The sequence below is a fragment of the Pogona vitticeps genome, chromosome 6 (assembly GCF_051106095.1).
Source record: "Pogona vitticeps strain Pit_001003342236 chromosome 6, PviZW2.1, whole genome shotgun sequence".
Classification (NCBI taxonomy): domain Eukaryota; kingdom Metazoa; phylum Chordata; class Lepidosauria; order Squamata; family Agamidae; genus Pogona; species Pogona vitticeps.
Genome location: NC_135788.1, coordinates 39,764,186 through 39,789,031, shown reverse-complemented (window position 1 = coordinate 39,789,031; position 24,846 = coordinate 39,764,186). Strand labels below are relative to the sequence as shown.

Genomic DNA, 24,846 nt, shown 5'->3' with positions numbered 1-24,846 from the left:
ATTATTATTATTATTATTATTATTATTATTATTATTATTCCTAAACTAATATATATGATTAGCTATTTACTGAAATTTTCCTCTTCATACAGGGAAAATAATTCAACTCTGGATAGAAAAAATCTTCACATACTCTTCAAGTTTTTTGTAACTGCATATTGGAGGATGTGATAACTCATAAGGAACAGAGTTACCAAAACAACATCATTTTATTTTGATATATATGAAAGGAACATTAGAGATATCTCCAATCTTTGGATAATGATAGTCCTTATCAAACGTATGGTCAATAAGAAATTGTACAACCTATGTATATTTTTGCCATCAATCCCTCTGAAATATGCCAGACCATTCCAATATCATTCAATTTTGTTGATGGGTTATGCTACACTTTTAGGTATCATGTGTCTGTCTGAGGATTCTAGATCTACAAAATAATCAGCTGTTGAAATTCACATATAATTATCATTTCCCAATAATAGCTGCATTCTACAGTGTTAAATCTGTATTATATTGTGTTAAATTTCAACTGTCTGAAAAAAGAACCATCAGAAAGAAAATGCATGTATCAAAATATGTTCTGCACTTAATCTATAATTCTTTATTCAGAAATGACAAAAAGAACAAACTTTGTTTCACATATATAGAATTACTTATGCATATTGGATTCATTAGTGTTCCGTTTCTGCAATCCATCCCACTGAAATCTACACATTATTCCATAATACTGGACGATGATCAGTAGAGTCTAAATACATGATTAAGTCTTCTCTCTGATAGAGCATGCTCCTTGAAACAAACATTTATCACACTACTGACATTTCCAGGTAAATTCAGAATAACAGCTTATATACTGTAGATACAACTCAGTGGAATATTACGAGTTAATAAGTTTCTACTTCTGTAGATGTAAACAAAAAATGCTCTTAAACTGACCACTCAGTTTACAGACAGTAAAGATGATGCCTAGGCATACAGTATTTATTGACCAAATAAAAAGTCATTCATTGAGTGTTGGAAATACACTTTGGAAGCACTCACAGATGTATGTATGTGAATGTTCATGTAAAAGTGTGAAAAAGCTTTTTGCGCTGACCCTTCTTCTGCTGTCTCTCCATGTCTAAAACAGAAAAATCAATTGCTTTTCTACCGCATTGTTAATGGACATTAAGTCTGCATCTGGAACCATATATGATAAATTAAAACACTCGAAGTGAGGGACGGAACAGGATACTTTTTCTGTGAAGTATATGTAGAACTATACATCCAGAAACATTTAATACTCATTAGCTTCAAGCTGTAGATAATTGTTTGGTTAAGAAAATAAGTATGCCTACAAAATTTATACTTCTCCTTTGCCAGAAGAAGGTTCGAAGTACATATAATTTACAAGATGACAGTTCTAAAAAAAAATCTTACACATCAGTTAGAAACTCAGGAGCCTGTTCTACATGTTATATGGAACACAGGGTGTTAGATCTTTTGCTGGCACTTACTAGATCCAAAACAATTATTGTATGAACAGGAACACAAAACAATACTAAAGCTTTTATTAATAATTTGTGCAGGGCATCTCACTTGACTGATTACATTGGAGAAGGAAGCTGAGCTGCACTGAGGGAGAAAGTGGATTCTTTCCTCTTGTAAGCTTCATCTGGCCCTTGCAGGTGCTTGAACTGTTACTTGCAAGACTGATATTACCATTAGACGGATTAGTAATTCTCAGGCAGATTTTTTTTTTTTGGGGGGTGTCATGAAAAGGCTGCAAATTGCTATTATTTTTATCAATACAATACTTCTTACTGGCAGAACTGGGGAGAGACGTATGTGGGATTTTCTTTTTTAAGTATAAAATTATAGTATTAGCCTTTTGGGAGTGCTGCCATTTGCATCCTAGGCCAGCCCTGTCTATGACAATGGCACCACTATGGCATGCTCTATATGTCAGTTGAGGCATAGCTTCTCCTTTGTGCCGCAGTTGTGACATCAGCAAAAGTGGCACACAGAGCTGGTAGGAGGCACAGGCAGTCACAGCAGAAGTGCTAAATTTGGGTGGGTGTCTATTAATGGAGGCATGCATCCACTCCATCTTTGCTTGATGACCACGGAACGTCCAGTGCACTGCCAATGCCTGAAGGGAGGATCATTTCAGCACACTGTCCGCAGGTCAAAAAGTGGTAACCCACAATTGCCTTCCATTATATGACATCAGTATATAGACTATAGTGTGAGGTGTAGCTTCCTCTGATCACTCTCATATATGGCATTCAGAACTAACTGACAAAGGTCATTACTAGCTTAAGGTGGTAACCCAAATATAGACTTGGATGCCACAATTTATTTGAGCCAAGAATAAGCAAATTATTTCCCAGAATTCTAAACAGGTTTAAAACACAGGATGGTCTAAACCTAGGGGCAAGATGCACCAATGAAATTTTGCTGCCTGAGACAAAGGACAGGGCAGCATCGTCCTACCTGCATCCTTACATATGTCAGCTGAGCAGTCTGGCAGTTAAACTTACTTTTACAGTGATGAGAGGATACCCACATCCAAGAACAGCAGATTAGCTGAAGAAGAAGTACAGAACAATATGGGTGGCACATGCAGACCTGACCTTCAAGAGAAGGGAACAGCCAAGTGACTCTGGAAGGACAGCTAAAGGGCTATCACTGCTGCCTCCCAGCATTTGCTGCCTGAGAGGGTCACTTCACTCTTCACCCTAAAGATGAGTCAGAATTTATAGTAATCATTTTCCTTATCTAGTAGCTCAGATTAATACCACATTAATGGGTTCTGGGTGCAAGTTAGATAGACTGACGCTTTGGGAATGACCAATATCTTTTTTCCTTGTGGTTTTCTAGGACTAACTCACTGCATTCTTTGAAGTACTAAAGGTGCATCAAATTAGAAATATTAGGGCAGAGTGACAAATATCCTTGGCTATTACTCCTTAATTATCAAGGTTATAACTGTAGAGCAAAAGTGGGGGACCTGTGGCCCTCCAGATGTTTTTGGAATATATCCCTTACTTGTGGTCATGTCAGCAGGGGGTGTTGGGGGATGAAGATCAACAACAATCTCTAGAGGGTGACAAACAACTTTTGAAAAGTACTGTAAGGCCTTTTTGCTTTTCTACCTGGGTCAACCCAGCAGAGGACCAAGGCTGCAGCATTTCTTTAAATTCTGTCATAATAACCATTTGGACATTTGCTATTCCTAATCTATAGCCTACCTGGCATTTCCTGGGTGAGGCATTCAAAGCATATTATGCAATACCAAGACTCAAGTCTCTTTTCTGTGCATTAATTATTAGTAATTATTAGTAATTATTTTTAAAGGTGGCAGAAAATTAAGAGTTATTGAAAAAAGGTGTGCCCTTGTAATAATGGCCCAGGCAGTGTTTGCATGTCAAAAAATGTTGAGATATATTTGTTAAGAAAAAGGATCATGCATGCTACAGAAAGCAAAAGAAAGAGAGCGGATTTGGCATGAATTCCCTTAAAACTATTTGGTAGAAATCAAGCAGTTCTCAGAGAGTTTTGTGGGGATTGTATCCTCATGTTCACTTCCCATGAACTTTACCTCCACTTTAGTTAGTACAATATTCCAGTTAAGAAAAAAAGGTATTTAAAAGTCCACCTTCAAGCTGATGGCAAATTTTCAAAAGATGCAACAGGGAAGTCAGGTACTATGATCTACACTATCAACCTTAGCTTGGGGAACCATCTAGCTGCTCCTGCTTATAAAGTGTTCAATATCTTCACCCAGGACATAAATAATAAGGTCCAACCTCCAGATCCCAGATGTAAAACTCTCCCTCCCTTTAATAAACCCATTAAAAAATCAGCTGGCTTTCTCGGTAGCCGGTCCAGATTTCAAATGGAACAGGCGGCTATGTTCGCTCCTGGTCTGCCCGGCAACACGCACCTTCCGCCGGGATGATGTGCTGGAAGTTTTCCCCCCTGCTCTTTTACTTCCTACCTTTCCTGTCTGTCTCTGAAACCAAGATTCAGGAGAGGAAGGACGGATTCTTTCACAGCGTTAATTTTGAAGACTAACGAGAGGAAGGACGGATTCTTTCACAGCGTTGATTTTGAAGACTAAAAAAAAAAAAAAGAAAGAAAAAAAAGAACACACCCACCCACCCAAAAACACCCTCTCTATAAAAGAGAAAACGGAAAGGGGGAGAACGGGAACCTTTCTTTCTCCCCTATCTCTGAGCCTCAAGATATTGATCACCTTTGTTCGATCCCTTTTCGGAAATTGCCCTGCCCGGTCATATCCTCCCCACCCCTCCACCCCGCTCCTACTCGGGGCTGAAGTGAGCAGCAGCTGACAGCCAAGCATGTGGTGTATAAATATTGGAAGAAAGAAGCGGGGGGGGGGGGAGAGAATTGAATGGGAAAGGGAAGCGGAGGAGGTGGGGGTGATCTATGGAAAGTGAGGGGGGAGAGAGAGAAAGGAGGAGATAAGGGGGGGGCAGAGCAGCCCTAGCACTCCTGTGTGGGGCGCTGCTCTCCGGGAGTGAAGAGGGGGAACCGCATTTGGAAAGGAGTAAAGGAAAGGGGTGGGGGGGGGGAAGCGAGCGAAGGGGGAAGGGAAGATAATAGCATTTAAAACAACAACAACAACACAAGCCCAACAACAGTGATTAGCTCCTACCCGTCGCACAGGGACTGGGAGGGAATTGTGTGTGTCTCACCTGACTTCCTCCTTCCCGGGGGCGGCGAGGAGGCAGAGGGAAGGCGCGCACACACCCGCCGCTCTACCCATTCGAAGCACTTTCCCCACACAGACACCAAAAAAGAAAAAGAAAAACCTGAGGGAGAGAGAGAGAAAAAACACAGACGAAACGAGAAAGAACAAGCGGACAAGGAGAAGAAAACGAGAGAGAGCGAGAGAGAGAGAAACACCGCAACAGCAGGCACAGCGAGCCCGCCGCCCTCTTCCACCCCTTCGCCTCTTGCTCCTTGGAAGCCGAGCGCAGCTTTTCCCTCTCACGCCAGCCCGGCGAGTGGCGGCGGCGGCGGCGGCTTCTCCTCAGCTTCCGCACCAACGTGGGCAAGTCTCCGCAAGGGGGAGAGCCAGCCAGCCAGCCTAAGACAGCCCCGGCCGAGCTTCGCCGGCTCGTTCCCGCTCCGAAGCCTCGGCCGAGAGAAAGAGAAGAAAGCGGGGTGGGGGGGGGGAGAGGAAGGAAGGAAGCGTTCCCGCTTGAAGGGGTCGGAGAAGAACTGTGGCGCGGAGTCGCCGGCGCCGCCACAGCAGCAGCAGCAGCAGCAGCGAAGAGCCACAGCAGCCCCGCTTTGGGCACTTTCGTTTGCCCCGGTGTCTAGCGAGAGGGTGGAAAAGGCAGGCGGGCGCCGCCTTCGCGTCGTCTCCTTCCTCCACTCCTCTTCTCTCCTCAGTCGCCGCCTGCCAAGGCAGTTCAGCGGTGGGGGAGGGCAGGAGGGAGGGTGGCTGGCTGGCTGGCTGGCTCGGTGTGTGTGGGGGGGCCCCCCTCCTCCTCCTCCTCCTCGCCGTCGTCGTCGTCCTCCTCCTCCTCTTCCCTTGCGCTCCTTCCTTTAAACGCCCACTCTGATGGGTGAAAAGACAACTTGAAGTTCAGTGCAATTAACTTCGCCGGCGCCTGGGAAGCTGAAGGTGTTGCCCAGCCTCGCCCGCCCTCCCTCGCTGCGCTCTCATGAGTGAGTTGGTCCTTTTATTTTATTCTGGGGACTTTCCCCCCCCCTCCCTGTCTCTTTTCCCCCTCAGTTCACCACCATCACGAGGCACGGCGAACCTCCTGAGGGACTTATGGGTGCCAGTAAGCCACCTTGGCGGGGCGGTGGGTTGGTTGGTAGGTGTGGGGAAAACCTGAAGGCGCCGGATTTGTTCGTCCTTCGGGCGCTTTCAGGTCTGGCTGGCTAGGGACGGACTGATGCGTTTGGCGGGCTGGGGTGGGCTTGAGACCCGGCTTCCTCAGCCTGGCCAGTGACGTCCAGGCGCGCCGGCAAGACACCTGCTCCCCTCACCCGAGGAGTGGCGGGCGAGCTCCCTGGAAAGTTTGCCTCAACTTTCTAACCCTGAACCCAAGAGTTTGCGCCGCTTCGGCGGCAAGTTTGCAACGCGGTGGCCTTGGCGGGAAGGGAGGAGGAGAAGGTGTCTGGGGAAGGAAAGAGGGGGAAGGTGGCCGTGGGACAAGCGTTGGGGTCGCGGTGGGGAGACGACGACGACGACGGACTTTTGCTAGTCAGCCCCGTCGTGAAATTGAGGGAGTTTTAAGAAGGCTTCACCTGGTGCGTTGCCAGGGGTGAGGAGGAAAACGCCGGCGCTGGAAAAGGTCAGCTCGGGGCGCCCTTTTGGCCAGAAGGGCAAGGCGCCTCGCAGGTGGGAAAGAGCTGGGACGGGGGGGGGGGGCTTCATCTGGCCTGCCGGTGACCTTAAGGAGGCGGCTCCCCACCCAGGTGTACCTCTTTCTCTCCGCCTGAGGTCCTCCTTTCGCTTTTTCCGTGGCAAAATGCTCCCTTTTGATCCCCTTCCTTCAGAACCAGAAAAGACCTGGGTGGTCCCCCAAAGGGCATCAAAGGAGCCAAAGAGGAAATGTCACTTTCCTTTGGCTAGCCCCCTGCGGCGAGGCTTCGGCAGGGCGATCTTTTCCGAAGAGGGTCCGGCTGGATCGCTTCTCCTTACGAGAAGTGTCTCCCCCAAAAGTCAGGCAGGTGGGAAGGCGGCAGGAGAAGGGATCTCTCTTTCTTGTGACACATTTGAGCCACTAGAAATATTTCGGCCATATATTGTTAAGCGCTGCCCGCCTTAAGTTGTCTTTAGAGACCGTGCAAGAACGCGGGGTCCTCGCTAAAGGTCTCTGGTTTCTTAGAGCTGTCTCGGAAAAGCTTTGGCAATGACAGTTAACTTAAGGTTCGAGAGAAAGTTTCTGTTGTAAGTGGCGGCAAAGTGTTTTCCCTTGGTGAAGGCGGTGATTGTTAACTTCTGCCCTATTCTCTTTATTTTATTTCACTTGTCTGTTTAAGAGTAAGTTTTATTCAGAACATCTAAAATGTGAATTTCTTGGGCAAAACATCTGCAAACTTAAGAGCAGAGAATTCTAAGTATATTATATCATAGCATATCTTTATTTTCCTACCTGTGTTCCTGAGCGATATGATTTAAAACCTTTATTTTTCCTTAGCACTGTTATATACTTCTCCCTTCCAGCCTGCTGGCAAATATTGGCATTCAATCTTACGTTTTTTGACAAATGTGCAGACAGGACTAGCATGAATAGACACCTCAAACATTAGCAGCCTAAGCATCTGTTGTGAAACAAATTTAATATTTACTCTGTTTTTCTCACATTGTTAGGAAAGATTAGATTATGTGTAAATTCCAGCTTTAGCTTGCAAAAGGAATTGACTAGGTATTTCTGTTTCTCTTCAACAGTACTTGCAATAATCACTAAATATGGCAATGTTAATTTGTGCAATAGTGTTAAACAAAAAATTGGAAACAATATTCATGCTATACAGAGGCATGAACATAGTATGATGAGCTCAAATATATTGTAAACTTTGCTTTTCTAATCTGCTCCAGCTTTCCATTGTAGTTCAAATACATTGCTTATCAATTAGAAGCAGTAACACATGGATAGTGTGAAATACATGATATGTTTAATGTAAGTGCACAACATAAATCCGCTTATAACATATCAAATAAAACCCAGTCTCAGTAGTTGTGTCCACAATTACCTGTTCTGTTCATTCACAGCTAATAAACAGAAAACACATTTCTGTAGTGAAAAAAGAAAATACATTCAAAGCCAGTGTTGCTATTTCTTTAATAACTTACACCCCTGTTCTCTTGTTCGTAAATTGAAGTGTGTAATAAATAATAGCTCTTCATATTAAAGTAAGTTTATCAGAGCTAAAATATGTGGATGGAACTGTTCATGGGGCCTAAAAGGGAACTTTCCATTTTCATATACTTGACTATTGATCTTTTAAATTGCATAGTAATTCCTTAGAGGGTTCTTCTTGTATCTGTTTAGCTTAACCAGAAAAATAAGTTCAGGATTCTACTCATCACCCTGGATAAAACGACCCTGTTTTCAGGATGCACCACATTATTCAAATTCAGAAATGGAATGTGATCCAGGGTGAATAATTCTGGCATTCCCAGTTACGGTTTGTGTTATAGGCCCACATAGATCACCTGACAACTACCTGTTTGGTAATATTAGAGATCTTGTAGTTACCAACATTGTTAGTTGAAACATAGTGTACTTGTTGCCAAATGTTGCAGGCACCTCATAATATAAAATCCAAATGACAGGTGTGCTCCTCCAAAACAAGGAGTGCCTCTAATTAAAGTATAAAAAATCTATAGCATTTATAGAACTGAATAGAGAAGTCATTAAATATGTATACTTTTCAGTTCTAGAATGCTTCAAAATACCTTCTCAGAAAAGGAGGCAGCTGACCATGTTAACTGCCCCAATAGCTTGGAAACATCATTCTGGCAGACTTAAAAACAAACACAGAACAAAAGACTGGCTTAATTCATTCATTTAATGTTCAGCTTGAGAAAAAACTTGGACCGGTTTCTTTGTGTTACCAGTATATCTTATATTGAATATATGTTTAATTTAGCTATGCTAGAAGGAGGTTAGAATGTCCTGGAATGACAGGTTATGTTCAAAATGGAATGACGGTTTATGTTCAGAGTATATCAGTTTCTAAGGATCAGTATGTTCCAGTTTAGATATTAATAATAGTTAATAAGTTTTTGCTGTACATCACAATTAAATATAAAATGGATTTTCTTGTTTCTGTTAATACAGATAATAAATATGAACAAATCACATTGAAAATCTTCATTGATGTACAAACCCCATTAAAGATTTGTCCATGGTTGTCTTTGTTGAGAATGCATTCATATCTGGCAGAATATTTCATTTTTTCAACATGTAGCACCAAAATGTTTAAACCACCTACCTGCACAGGACTTGCAGGACTTGCAAAATACTTTTTTCCTGAAAACTGCACCACCAAATCTTTTTGTCATCTAGGCAATCCAGGTGCCTGGGAGATTTCTTCTCTCCTACCAAGCTCTGTTATATTAAAATAAAATAAAAAATTCTTGCTGAAATAATTCATCCTATAGGTGCTTCAATAAGAAATATCTTACTACACAGTCACGATTGCATTTAAGACAAACTAGACAGTAGTTGAAGCCGCAATCTTTTACTTTGTTGTATTATGACAATTAAATGAATCATTTTGATTGAAGTTGGATGATTTTATTGATGTCTTGCTGGTGTTTCTGATGTCAGGCTCATTAATAGAAATGTTACACATCTAGAATGCACGAGTGTATCTTCTTTTAACTGTAAATTTGCTTTTGCCGTAATGGGCACAAGACTTCAGTAATCTATTCCCTTTCTAGAATCAACACTTTCAATTTAAAGGCATTATGCACCCACTCTTTATTTACGTTGCATTATACTGACAGTACAGCAATCAAAAGAAAAATATTACTTTTTTCCCCAAGTAAATACCGGTACTAGTTTGTGAGTGCAAGCACTTGTATTGTTGTCTCCACTACTCTGTTTCCCTGAAAATAAGACCTAACCTGAAAATAAGCCCTAGTATGATTTTTCAGGATGCTCGTAATATAAGCCCTACCCCAAAAATAAGACCTAGTTAAGTGAAACCCCGCCCTCCACCATTGTGCAGCTACCAGAAGAAGATGACATGACTGTATTTGAATAAATGTAGATTGTACATGAAAAAAATTAAGCATGCCCTGAAAATAAGCCCTAATGTGTTTTTGGAGCAAAAATTAATATAAGACCCTGTCTTATTTTTGGGGAAACACGGTAAATAGTGGCTCTGTGTCTATTTTAATATCTACCTGGTAGTATTAACCATAGCAACAGTGTCTTCCTTGTTAGCATATTGAGGGAAAAGTTTTGTAACTAGGACCAGGAACAGCTTAAGGAAGATTCCACATTGTTTTATGTGGTACACACTGAAACCAGTTTTAGGCAACCAGAATCTAATTTTATGTGGTGAACTTCATAGAGTGCAATTTCTGAAGAGTAATATGCCTACCAAGTTGCACACAGTGCCTTTTTGAGCTGTTGAAGGGTAGAAGCATATTATTAATAACTGAAAGCACATATGTGTATGTGAGGAAAAAATGTTCAGCAAATCTGTCACTATGAAGTCTAGTGCATTTTAAACAGCTTCACTTATGACAAAGTTACTACAGCTTACAAAATCTATTTACAAAATTTGATCTTTAAAGAACTTAAAAGTTCTTCCTTTAAGTTAAACATAATTTTGGAATTTGGGAAAACCAGTTTCTCATTCCGCATTTTATCAATCCAAGTACAATTAATTGCAACATGAATATAGTTGTGTAGGTAGCATATGGTGTGAAAGTTAAGTGGACCCTACTACTACCAGAATTGGTGTTTGTAAGCTCTATTAAAGAATGCCCTATGTTCAGAGGTTGCACATTCATGTTTCAAGTTGCAAAGACCTGTTAACTCTCTTTCATTTACTACACAAAATATATTTAGTGTAGATGTCTGCGTTCTAAGTAGTGTTCTTATTAACATGCAATCTTAACATGGTTTTCCTTGTAATAAGACTAACAGTAAAATAGTTGCTGACATTTCCATGGGACTACAGTACCTAACGCCATCTACATCAGTTTATGAAAGGTATTCAAGTTTGTTTACAGTTCTTTACAAATCATATGTGAATTCAAAGAATTGAGACAGTAATCATTTGTATTACTGCACTCAATTGAGATCATATGCAATTGTGTCAACATAATATTTTTAGATGGCTGAGATAAATCATGTATAATTCTGTTGGCATAAATCAAATTGCGTTCTTGAAAACCTGATCTCAGATCAGAACTGAAACTTGAAGATGTTAAGACTTAACAAAGTAAATGAGATGAATCTTTGAATGGAAGAACCCATTCAGAGCAAGACCTCTAGCATTTAACATTTCTGGAATTGGTTTAGGCATACTCTTTGGTTATGAATGCACTGACAGTGATGTCAGTGTTTTCATCAAGTCTTGTTCATGTATGCCAATAGTTCACAACAGTACAAAAAAGGATAATAGGCATATGTAGAATAATTCCCACCAGAACTGCATCGCTGTGGAACATATAGCATGCATCCAGTACAACTGAGTGATGCCAGTCCAGGCTTGGAAATGTTCCAATTTGTTTGATTTAAAATCAATCTATAGCACAACCTTAAAGTCTTTAAATCCAGAGCTCCTTTTTTCCCTGGGCATATCAAGACTTGGCCCATATCCTTCTGGCAGATGTGATGCATATTTGCTATTTTATTTTATGGACATCTGACAGCTCTTAATATCTCTGTCAACAGATACTGGATTTCACACCTTTCGATTATAAATTTCTTGTGGCTATGTTAAAGGATTGGATACTAAGCGGTGTCCCTGACTCACTATGATGATTTGGGATGCTCATATAAATAATGTATTTTCAGGCAAGTTAAATACAACTCCTAACATAGATTGTCCATGTCTTCTCTCCCTTTCAGCACATTGCTAGGTTTCACAAAGAGGGATAGCTATTACAGAATATCCCATTTTATTACAGAAAAAGTACATAGATTTCTCAGATGAAAAACATGCTGCTTTGTATTTGCAAAGTGTTGTGTCCATTATTATGAAAATAGAAATCAATGTGAAAACATTTGCCTTGTAACTGAAAAGATTTTCAAATTGTTAGCATAAGGAAAGGCTGTATTCTTAATATAACTATATATGAAGAAAACTACCAATCTCAATTTATTTACAGGTTAATATTAGTGTTTCAAATTTTTAAAAGGCAACAATATAGAAGGGAATTTATCTCCTTAAATTTCCCACACAAGTAAAAATCCTGCTATGAAGTTTAAAGTTCCAAGTTCCAACTACTGCACTGTGACCTGTGGCATCACACTGGTATTGCAAGCCCATTCAGAACATGAATTCAGAGCATGGGATAGCACTGATATATCAGAGTGATAAGCAGATAACCCATCTACGTGGTGACTATTGTAGAAGTATTTAGGTCACCATAAGGTAGCAACGTATGTGTGATAATACGTATCTAATATAGTAGACATCTTTTAGAATAGGATTACAACTAAACCTGATAGGCAGCAAAGTAAAATACTCCTGTCAAGCTGAATTTGCAGCTGTACCGTGTTTCCCCCCAAATAAGACACGGTCTTATATTAATTTTTGATCCAAAAAACTCATTAGGTCTTATTTTCAGGGGATTTTTTTTCCCATTTACAACCATCTACTGTACATTTATTCAGATAAAGTTCTGGTTGCTGCACAATGGTGGAAGGTGGGGTTTCATTTAACTGGGGGTTAATTTGGGGATAGGGCTTATATTAAGAGCACCCTGAAAAATCATACTGGGGCTTATTTTCAGGTTAGGTCTTATTTTAGAGGAAACAGGGTAGTAAAAGTCACTTGATTGCTGTTGCAATAGGGTATTGTTTTACGTTTAAAAATCTAGAGCCTGGATTTAAATTTTAGAAAGCGTATGTGGAGTTTGTTGACCTTTGATAATTATAGTTTTATTTCATTATTTCATAAGATGTTGTTCACATGCTTAATTATCCTTGTACCATAAAATCCTAAATCTCTACTATGTGCTGTGTGTGCATCTTGTAATGCCAGTAGTATAGACATTTACCTGCTGTCCCTGAAATAAATTAAACTGATTTCCAAATAGATATGAATGGGATTGCATTGTAATGCTACCATTCTAGGTTTACTAACTTCTAAGTGATTCCCATCAGATTAACTCTAAAACAATGTGTTCAGATTTGGACTTTCAGTTGCAGTGGTTGTAAGGTACTTGCTTTTCTTTTTGTCCTCCCTTCCCATTTTTGACATTATAGACAAAGTCCTACAAATCAGTGATGGGAGTCTTTGAGCACTACTGATCAAATGAGCAATAAGAATGTGTCATTTGGGGAAAGTGGGTTTTTTTAATGATGTATTTATTTATGTGCTTATCTATTTAACTACCCAATAATCTGGGTTACTAAAGTTTGTAAAAGAAAAGCATAAAATAGGGGGGAAACAATGAAACAAAATATATTATGTAAAAGGAGCAGAGTAAAACAAATAAAGGTACAAAGCAAGAAAAAAATTGACATCAGCATAGAATATAATCAGACGTAAAATCAGCAATGTGGATAAATTGTTGTAAAGATCTGAAAGCATTAGAAGGGTTCCTTAAAAGTTCTTAGCGAACAAAAGGTCTGTACCTGGTGTCAGAAAAAAGAAAGAAAGAAAGAAAAGGGGAAAGCATGTCATAGATTGTAAGACTTTTTTGAAAGATATTTCACAGATGGGAAACCACTACTAAAAAGACTGAGTTTTCTGCCTTGCTTTCTTTCATGGGGAGAAAGGTCTGAGATGCTCACCTTAGGATCTAGGTAGGTCTATAAACTTGGATGTTATACATCCAAGTTTATAGACCTACCTATATATATATATAGTATATAATAACATACCAACATCTGTAGAAATGTTTAGGTCTACCTTGGGGGAGGAATGCTTTGTTACGTGCCCTGTTGTTAGCGGAGCTAAACTCTCAATTTTTATTTTTATTTTATTTTTTACTATTCTGCAACTTTAGGCAGACAAATTTTAGAGCTGTAGTCATTTCTTGATTATTTAAAAATCCCTTTTGTTATTTAATGAAAAGTAAATCAGCTGCAAGATGAAATTCCCAAACCACTTGTAATAAAATAACCTTGTAGACTTTGATGAGTGAAGAAAAGAAGGAATTACTTCTTTTTGTAGACATTGATGATTATAATTGAAGATACTGTAGTGACCAACTATGTTTACAATCTAGTAAGGCTTACATTAATCAAATCTCATCTCAGGTTGGTTGATCAAAGGCTAAAACCCTTTTAACCAGCTAGTGTAATAGGAGACGTGTTTGGTGTTTTTTTTAAAAAATATGCTGTCATTTTGATTCTGACTTCTGGCAACTTTTTCCAAGGTTTCTGGGATATAAAGTACTGAGAAGCGATTTACCATTCACTTGGTAAATCTTTTTCTGGTGGTGCTCTAGGACTGTGCAGCCTGCCCAAGACTACACAGGCTGACTGTGGAGGCACAGTAGGGAATCAAACTCCAGTCCCTGACTTTGCAGCCAGGTACTTCAATACACTGAGCTATGTTTAATCGTCAAAACAGTTTAAGTCAAGGCAATCTATGCAACATCCGACAGTATAGTCTCATCAGCCTCCTAGAATTTATTGACTGACTTTATTAGACTACATACTCGTTTGTGAATATCCTCTAAAACATTATAGATACAGGAAGATGGGTTTTTATCAGCTGCTTTCTCATAATCTTAGGATTTGTGATCTGAGGAGTTTAGGTAAACTGGTCATTGGGTTCTGGGCTTGTTTTGGATCAGCAAATTTTCATGACCCTTGGGCCTATCTGGCAGTAGTTAGGAATGCTTTTTATTAATTTGGTCCTCATCCTTTTCTCTGAGAGGTGAGATGAAACAACTGCCATGCCCACACTTAGATAACCCAACAACATGTCTATTGTGTAGCACAATTCTGTGGAATTAACTTTGGCCCTTTTGAGACTGAAGCTTCAGCTGCCATGGGTTGAGGCATGAGAACTGTGCTCCAATGATCGTTGTACCTTCCTAGAAGCTCTCTAGGCACACATTCAAAGGGCGATTAATCATCTTGCAACCTTATGGTTTTGTTTCCACTGACCCTATAACCTGCTGTATTCGAGCTATTTATTTAAGCAAGGAAATAAGTTTTTGTATAAATGTTTTATATGCTTCAAAGTATACTTTTAAAAATTGTATGTTCCAAAATGTATATTTTTGGACACAATGTATAAAAATCACACTAGCAGAATGTATTTATTCTTGCATGTCTGTAACTGGCTTTGTAAACGTATGAAATTACTTACGGCAGACAGTGTTTCACATATTTTCAGACAGTATTTGACATTTATACTCTGTCTCTTTAAAATGTGGTCTCCTCTATTTGCCCTATTAATTGTTGATATGTTGCCATCCATGAGACAAAAATTAGAGCAGTAATTAAATAATCATGTGATGCTCCTTAGTGCCAGTGCGAGCAAACTCATTTTCCTAGGCCCTGATGGTCACTGATTATTGTATTACTACAGGCTGGCCTAATGTATTTATTTATTTATTTGCAAACAGCTATGCATGTTAGTCACTGGCCTTTTTATAAATTAAAGAAACTAAAAAACAGTATGTCTGTTAATTGGCTACTAGTCCACAGGGACTTTAAACAGACTTACCTTTTCTGCATTTGGTCACCTGCTTGGGAGAACTACATCAATGGTGTGGTTTGTGTGCCATTTAATTTACACTGGTGTTTTGGCTGAGGTGGATGCATACAGGGAATGCCAGGAGAATTACAAAAGGAGCTGGGTATTAAAATTCAGAAATGATTAAAATTGAAATAAAGGGATGCTGCTTCTTTGCCAGTACTCTGGCAGTCATAATGACACACAGAGATTAGTTTCCACCTTCATCTTTTCCTTTCTCATTTCTTCTTGTTTATTGTTGACATTTTCCCTATGCCTTTTCTTCTCATCTTTCCATCTCTTTCAGCTATTTCTACTTTTCCCCTCCTTTTCATTTTAGTAGTGAAGAGAGCTTACTTAAATCTCATTATAGCAGCAACAACAAAATGGCTTATTAATATCCAATATCCATGTGTTTTGAAATTTCTTAAAGTTAGGTCACCTCTATTAAGTGACGTGTCATTACATTGTTTGTTAATCCTCATTTTGCTCTTCTAATTTATTTATTTATTTATTTATCTGATTTATACCCCACCTATCTGGTCTACTCGACCACTCTATTTTCTAATTTCTTAGATAGCTTCCTCTTCTAATGGTGATTTAACATTAAATGTTTAAACACCTGTGTTAGGATACTGGGGGGGGGGGGAGAGAGAAAGTAACTTATCAGTCATGGATAATCAGTTATGCATGAATTCAAATTTAGCAGATGGATGTTGGGAGTTAAAATTTTCTCATTTGGCTTCATTAATTTTTTTTTTGCCTGTTTGTGCGACACCTGTCTCTTATGTATAGATAAGCATCTAACATATTTTACAGCTTTTCTTATATCTATGTAGTCTTTTTTTGTCCTAGAGAGTAAAAAAAATCACTTCAACCTGTTTGTCATTGATTCTCTTTATATTTGGGGGATCTAAAATGGGACAGTTCTGTCACATATTGGCTTGTGGAAACATGATAGTTAACTTTTAGATATGATGCAATGTGGGACCTCACAGTGTTAGCTCTACTGTGGAAATACAGTAGGAAACCATCAACCAATGTATATTTATGTACATTTTGCTGCAAGCATAAACACCTATGAATATTTCATATTAAAAATCATAAAATTTAAAAACAAATAGAATAGAACTGTATTCCAAAATGTAATTGCAATATCATATAACCATTTGACTTAACAGAGAAATTTGTTAATGCGAGTAGTGACAGGGACTTCATCTAGGTTGTGTTAGATAGCTATGCAGGGTACTAAAGAAAAACAAACAATTCTGTAGAATGCCTTCATTTGATTGCCTTAAGGATTCTAGAGAATTAACTTGTAGAAATGTACATCTGGATCTATTAACTATTGTGGCATTACTGCTATGGGTGCTGAATTCATCTTAAGTTGAAGCTATCATTGAATTTTAAGGGATCAGGGAGGTAGCAAGTGGCACTCTAGAATTTTGCTTTCAAAAGCAAAATTCTGCGTAGTCTTCATCCAGGAAAATGCGAACACAGAGCTATGGAAAAAAAGAGATGAGAAAGTGTTTGTTGGTTTCCTATAGCCTGTTATCACAATATATTATTGCACCGGACGTCCAAAAACTAAAATATATTTGGACATGATACAGTAAAGTGCAGTTTGGGTATATACACAGTGATGTTAAACATAGCCTCATAAATAATATTGTATTGTTGTTTGTGACTATTAAAGGTTGGGCTTTCTCCCCTAATTTCAGGGGGGGAAATGGTATTACAGTACATAATGTAGCTCAGTTATATTGGATCCCTTTAAAATCAACATGTATATTTGTTATATGAGAGTAAATTTCAATTTTGGGGCGAGTAAATTTATTTTTTTGATGTATTTATAACATTGATCAAGAATGACAAAGAGAAATCATATGTAACCTCACCTTCACAAAAGGTTTACAGACATTTTTGATTGAGAAATTATTAGCCATTTTAAGTGTTTCGATAGGACAAATATATTAAAGAAAGTCAACGGCAGTATTATGCCTCTCCAGTTGAATCCTGTGTCAGTCCTAGTGAGAGTAGACTTCTGAGATAAATAGAATTTTGTGAGTTATAAGTTCAGTGGGTCTATTTTAAGCTAGGCTTACTTTGGCTTTAGTCCTGTATTTTACATGAATGGGTTTGAGGAAGTAAACACAGATCAACAGAGCAATCTTGTGCATGTTTCTAAGTTCCATTAAGTTCAGTAGGACTTAGTCCATGATAAATACAGTGGGGTCTTGACTTGAGAACTTAATCCGTATTGGAAGGCAGTTCTCAAGTCAAAAAGTCTGTAGGTCAAGTCTCCATTGACCTACAGTGCATTGAAAACCAATTAATCCCGTAACAGACCGTTTTTGTTCCATTTTGGTTTTTTTCTGGTCTGTAAGTCAATTCTCAGGCTGCAAGTCAAACCTAAATTTTGCGGCCAGAGAAGTCTGTAACTCAAAAAGTCTGTAAGTCAAGGGTCCACTGTATGCTGAACATAGCACATGGCATTTTTTTGCTCTATAGAAACATGCAGATTTGTGGAGAGTTTTGTGACTTCGAGTATGACTCCCAGAATTTCCCAGGCAGTATCTCTCTATTCCAGTAGTTCTGTCCTTAGGTCTCTAGATGTTCTTGGGCTAAAACTGCTAGGAGCCTTTACTTTTATCTGTGCTAAGCAGGATTTCTAGGAGTTGTAGTCCAAGAACATCTGGATACACAAGGTTGAAAACCACTGCTGTACTCTAGTGCTTTCCTTCTTGCTTTGTATGGTGAAGCAGTCGGAATATTAACAAATACATACTAATTTTTGTATAAATGTATTACAGTATCTAGTTTGTAATGGACGGGACAGTCTGTCTTGGGTTCAAGTGTGCACATGTGTAGCGGGGAGGGGGTAGGAGAGGATTCATACTTGATGCTGTAGTTCATGCTCTGTAAGTCCTAATGTGCAAAGGGAAAATGTGTACCCTTAAACAAGCACTAGACAGAAGACAGGAAGTTGCAAGATATCAGTTACGGGAAGATCTTTAAAACTATCCACTTTTGGTAGGATTCTATTTCTAATTCCCCATTTAACTTAAGAATTTTTTGTATATGGTATTCTTCTTATGAAAGGAAAACATGAACAGTACGGAACATTTTTTTAAAATTTATTATTATTGTGCTCTGAAGTCCGTAGTGGTCAAAATCCTGTTAGATAAACCCAGTGGCGTAATGCAGTTGTTGTAAATCTCAGCAGAGAATTACTGCAACTTCAGAAACTAGTGTAGCTTTTGCAGTTGAATGTCAAGGGACACAACTCTTTGCTTCTTAACTTGTGGCAATTCATCACCAACATTTATACCAGCTGCATTTTGTCAGTGCAAAAACTCAATAGGACTATACCCATTCTTTTTTTTTATTTTTGTCTTAAATTGGTCATAAAAAAGATCTGAAAGCTTCTGTAAAACATAAATATCAATTAGAGAAAGATTTGAGATAATTTTGTTATTGTTTGATTGCACTTGGTGTTGGGATTTTGAGAATGTAAAGTTGAAAAGAACAAATAAGTTATATTCAGATCTGCCCAATTGTATTGGCAGAGGTCTGTTGCTGCTTCAGAACTTGTAGTAGTGCAAATTATTAGATAATATGTTTCTAATCAATAATCCAAAGTTTGGTTTTGACCATGAGCCTTGGTAATTAAATCTGATTTTCACATGCATGCAACCATGACCTGGGCTATATTTTACTGATGTGCATGGGACTGTGCACAGTGTTGCTGCTTCCTTGCCTTGTCGCTTCCATGTCCATTTCTGTTTTCATTCCCACTGCAGTGGGATAAGTAAAAATATTGTCAAGAACTAGAGAATATCCTGGTTGGGGTAGCTGATTTAGTCAGAATGGTAGTTCTCAGATTGAAGACAGGGTCCAGCTTGATGTCAGCATATATAAACATATGATAGCTGTTTAAAGGGACCAAAGATTTGTAGGAAACATTGCATGTAAAACAGTATCTGTAAGGGATGCAGATTTAGCATATAGGTATTTATAAATGTGAGATGCATTTAAGTGGAAATGGGGAAGTAAAGCACTTGGCATCAAAAGAGAAAATATAGCAGGTATATCAGAACAAGACAATAACGTTAGGAAGTTGAAGGTAACAGAAAAATGCAAGATGGATTGACTCCATAAGAGAAGTCACAGCTTTGGTTTGCAGTAACTGAGTGAGGCTGTTGATGAGAGGACATTTTGAAGGTTGCATATCTATAGGAACCCTAGAAGTCAGAGGTGACTTGATGGCACTTAACAACAACTACAACTACTATATCAGAAACCTGGTAGAACAGTGAAAATTATTAGAGTGCCATTCTCCCAGAATATAAAATCTACAACAATTTACATTGCGTTGGAGATTGCGTTGTTATGTATGTGCCTGACATGAAACCAAAATAATGAAAGAGGCACAGATTCCCTTATTGAAACATTGTGATTGGGAATACCAGAGTGCGAAAGTAATACTCATGATTTGAGGTGAAGAAAGTAATTAAAGAGTTGGTGTAGTATAGTGCATAGAGCATTGGACTAAGACTCATGAGATGTGGATTCAAGGAAATTCACTGGGGGTTGGCAATGATAAACTACTCCTTGCATATCTTGAAACCTATTATGGTCACTGAAAATCAGAAGCGACTTGATGGTGTATAACAACAATCGGGGAAGGAGTCAAAGGAGATAATATTTCAAAACAGGGGTCCTTCATTTTAAATATGGTTTGTATTTAATGCCAATACTTGCATCCTGAGAATAAGCTCCTTTTAATTCAATAAAATGTATTTCTCAATAGACAAATACAACATTGTCACTAAGCAAACTAGAAAGGAACAATCCTGGATTTCTTCTTTAGTGGTGTCAGAGACCTAGCACAAAAGATAATGTATTGCATTTCTTGCTTGATAGATAGATGTACTGTATATATTTAAGATACATTTCAGAAGCAAATTGTCCAAATGGGTAAACATGGTTATGTTTAATTTTTTGTATGGAAGTTGACAAGCATAATGATGATCGAAGCTCAGATGATCAGGGCTTCTTAAACTTTTTCTATTTGCAACCCCTTTTCACCTGAGAAATCCTTACACAACCCTAGGTATATAGGGGACCCAAGGGCAGGTTTGTGCCGAAGGCTGCGATGAGTGGTGAGAAGAGGGCAAGGGAGGCAGAGAAGGCTAAACTGTGGCCCCAGGAGAGCACCGGCCCTCACTGTGGACGTGCAGATGGCAAGCCTGAACAGCGACAGGGCTGCCCAGGCAGCACCCCCTCCCCCTTGTCCACAGAGGGAGAAGGGTGGCTGAGCATCACTGCTGCCTTCATCAAGGCTGTTCTGTACCCCTCTCAAGTCTAGCTCGCCCCCTCAAGCCAACCTAAGGACAGCTGCACAGCCTACGGGAGAGCGGGGGAGGGGAGGAAAAGACAAGGACAACCTGGCAGTTGGGCTGCAGTTTCAGTAGGGGGAAAAGGGACCCGCAACACTTTCACTTAACAAAACAACAATAACCCCAGACAGCTTTGCTGAAAGCTGGCACTTGGATAGGAGGCTGACATGGCCAACCCATTCTTCAGAGAAAGGGAGAGAAAAGTCTTGGTGAAGGCAGCACCCTCTGAGGGCAGCAGACACTGACCAAATCTCGCCTTTCCTCTCTGTTCTCTCTTCCCTCTCTCCCTCGGATAGAGGGAAACAAACAGCGACAGACAGACCGCCCTTGGAATCCAGGCCCTTCCCCTCAGCCTCCTTTTCTCCTCCTCCTCCACTCCTGGACCCCTCCTCGAATAGCAGGCCCGGGCATTGGGGAGGACAGATGCCTGGGTGGTAGAGCTGTGACTGCCGCTGCACTTGTTGGGAGCTGCGGATTTTTCACAACCCCCAAGTTTAGTTACGGGATCCCATATGGGGTCATGGCCTACAGTTTAAGAAGGTTTCATCTGGAGTAACCACTATAATCAGACTCAGAGTGTATACTGCTAAACAAGAGATGTACAAAAGATGGTAGCCTGCTTAAGAGTTTAGTTCTTTTCAAACTAGAAAATAAAAGAAAAAACATGATTTAAAAAATTGAATCCAAATAGAATTAAAATTAGGAAAATAAAAATAGGCATTAACTATTGAAAAAAAGATAAGAAAAAAAATAACAAGAATCACTTTTGTGGGAAAAGGTATCCAATAGGCAGAGATAGCAAGAGATAAAAATCTAAGGCTTATAACCAGATTACAGTACGACTCAACCCCTATATCCAGAGGGGATCAATTCAAAGTTCCCCCTCCAGATGCCAAAAACCATGAATTATAGTGAACATGATGCATAGCATGGTTTCTGGCTTCCTCAAGTGGCCAGTTCTGGTAACTACATTGTAGAAATACGTATTTCTGTGATATATCTTTTAATATTTTAAATATTTTTAGAGTGTGAATAAATGAAATTGTGGATATAGAGGTCCTACTGCATGAGCTAACAAATTACCAAGTTTGGGTACATCCTGACAATTCATAAAGAGCTCAGATTTTAAATTGTTGTTTTCATACTAACATATAAAAACCCTCCCAAACAATGGTTTTATTCAAACATTGAAAAGTAGCCATTATTATACAATTTTTTTTAAAAAAATGTATAAGCATACCAGAAAGTACAGAATTATGAAACACCTAACAATGTTAGGAAGAATCCTCACTTAAAAAAAAATTTGGAGGTGTCAGAAAGCAACTAGAGTTATTTAGTAGCCATCATATACACAGCATTCCAAAAAAATGAACCCGCTAGAGAGTGAGAATGGTAAGTAGCAGAGATGGGGAATTGTGACTTGTGACTTGCTGTTGAGTTGGACTTAAGTTGCACATGTGAGTTGACTTGATGTTTTCTAGGGTGACTTGTGACTGATCCATTTGTCCGAGTCGCATTGTCAGGTCCCTATGGTTCCCACCCCTGCCAGCCTACCTGCTGCCACCACCACCATCTACAAATGAAGCACATCAGAGTGCCTTTCATGATGATGCCATAGCCTGCCGTAGTCAGAAGGCAGGTCCTCTGACCCACCTCTTAGTGTAAGTTGCCCTGTTGGTGCTCTAGCCTGTCGTAGAGTGTCACCAGGGAAGAGGTGGATCAGAGGACCTGATCCTCAGAGTACAGCAGGCTAGAGTGTCACTACGAAAGGCCCTCTTCCTTCCCTGTTTCAGAGGGCCTGCCCGCTGGCCTATCAGCTGTCAGCACATGCGTCGGGGGGGAGTAGTGGCCTGGCTGCCAAATAGAGGCAGCTGCAGCAGGTAGGCCAATGGCAGTGGGGGCAGGCAGCAGAATGCCTAAGTCTTTGGTACCAAGTCCTGAGTCCTAAGCCTGGGGGTCAGGTGCGACTTGGGCTTGGAACTTGGTTGCTGAGACTTGGACTTGAGACTCGGGTCTCAAGACTTACCAACATCCCTGCTAGGTAGCAATAAATGGACAGTTCTCATAACAAGCAATACTCTGTGTCCTGGTATGTATTAGGACTGATGCTTTTTTTAACCTTCTCATAAATAATGTGCTTATGGTCTTGCTGTGATATAGCCATGTTTGCAGGTGGGACCAAACTACTGAGAGTAGTGAAAACTCACATAGACATGACTGTTGCTTTGGAGGGACAGTGCATCTCTCAGCCGACTGAATGAGAAATACAATGGCAGGTGAATATCAGCCAATGTAAAGTGATGCCCCATGGAGAAACAAAACTTCTTTTTACCACCACTGAGGAAAGCATTTGGGAAGAATATTAGATGAACATGTTATGGCATGTTCTTTTTTACAGGGTGGCTGGCTGAATAATGTCAACATTTACAATGGCAGTAGTAGGTTTATGCAGGGAAACTGTGGTCTAATATTTTGTTGCCTTACCTAATTTTTAGGAATGCAGTTACTCAGCGGATGTTAGTTTGGGATCCCATGATGAGAACAGCACAGGCTAGATGGCCTCAGTGACAAATGAAAGAAAAAGAATGCTACTTTCCAGCTTAAAGATTTTTTAAAAAAACTTCAGGTCGCAGGAAGCTTTTCTTTTTAAGGCTAATTACAGTTTAACATTTATTTCTGGTAGTTATATGGTTACCTGGATGGATAGCTTAGTGAGTTAGGTATCTGGCTATGGACCCAGAGGCCTGTTCCCAATGTGTATTTCAGAAGAGCCAACCTGTATGGTCTTGGGCAAGTTGCACAGTTCCAGAAGGGCCCCCAAAAGAAAAGGGAATGGCAAACCACTCCTGTGTACAGAAAACCTTGAAAAGGTTACCGGAAGTCAGAATTGTCTTGTGAGCACACAATTATTATTGTTAGTTGGATGGTTGGAAAAATGTTTGACATATAGGGTAAGAAATGAGGGTGTACTGTTTTAAAATTTAGGCAGAAAGATATTGGAAAAAGATGAGCCAATAAGTGCTTAAGAACAAGTAGGGATATTCTATCTCCCATTCTTTTTCTCAGTCAAGGCAATTTGGTGAGCGGAGTTGACCACATAGGGTTATGTCTTCTGCTTTGTTGTTTCCTGACATATTGAGGAGGTGGGGGAACAGCAGAATTCCAGGATTTTTTTCTGGATGAGAATGTGTGCCTAGCATATTTTTCTTTAAAAAAAAAAAAAAAGAACTTGCAACAGAAAGGCTCAGATGCCTATAATCCAAGTATGTTTTTTTATTCTCAGATGTGTATCAGATACTGTAAAGGCCAATGGGTATGATGCCAGGGAAGGCAGTAGTTCACAGAGATTTGATTTCTGTTGTCAGGTAGAGCTCATCATGACAGATGACTGATACAGTACATATACCTGGTATTGTTCAAAGGAGATAGAATATGGATTTTGGTAGTGTACCTTTGTATCTGAGCTGTTACTGAAACCCCTGAACCTGTATTTCAATACATACAGTACTGAGGCTTCCACGTTGGAGGCAGGCCAGGACTCAACACCTGCCACAACAGCCACAAACCTATTTCAATAGCCCCGAAACATTGTGCAGGTTATGTGGTGGATCTGGTGCTTATTTAGAAAAAAATCAAGCAACCCTATAACTACTGGCTTGTTTTCACAGACAGATTACTACCAGGTATGGTGAGATATACAGTGGTGCCTCGCTAGACAGTTACCCCACATGACAGTTTTTTTGCTAGACATTGACTTTTTGCGATCGATATAGCGATTCGCAAAACAGTGATTCCTATGGGTGAATTTCGCTGGATAATGTTTGGTCCCTGCTTCGCAAACCGATTTTCACTAGACAATGATTTTGACAGCTCCCTCCGTGCTCGCAAAATGGGTGTTTTCGGGACCTAAGCTTCGCAAGACAGCTATTTAAACAGCTGATTGGCTGTTCGCAAAGCGGCTTTCCTATGGCCGATCTTCGCTAGACAACGACGATTCTTCCCCATTGGAACGCATTAAATAGGTTTCAATGCATTCCAATAGGGAAATGCTTTTCGCTAGACAATGATTTTGCTAAACAGT

At 39.7% G+C, this 24,846-nt stretch overlaps 1 protein-coding gene across 5 annotated transcripts in view; it reads left to right on the top strand.

The window, feature by feature from the left end:
* The first annotated feature begins 5,555 nt into the window (after positions 1-5,555).
* The window catches only part of SATB1 (SATB homeobox 1), a 136,685-nt gene continuing 117,394 nt past the window's right edge, over positions 5,556-24,846 (top strand). For 4 of the 5 annotated variants that reach the window (XM_078377262.1, XM_078377261.1, XM_078377260.1 and 1 more), the window contains exon 1: positions 5,566-5,685. In XM_078377262.1, the coding sequence (XP_078233388.1) occupies positions 5,682-5,685 (4 nt within the window). In that variant the 5' untranslated portion in view covers positions 5,566-5,681. Of the gene's footprint in view, positions 5,686-24,846 lie in introns of all 5 variants that reach the window. The other variant, XM_073003365.2, reaches the window with a different exon arrangement.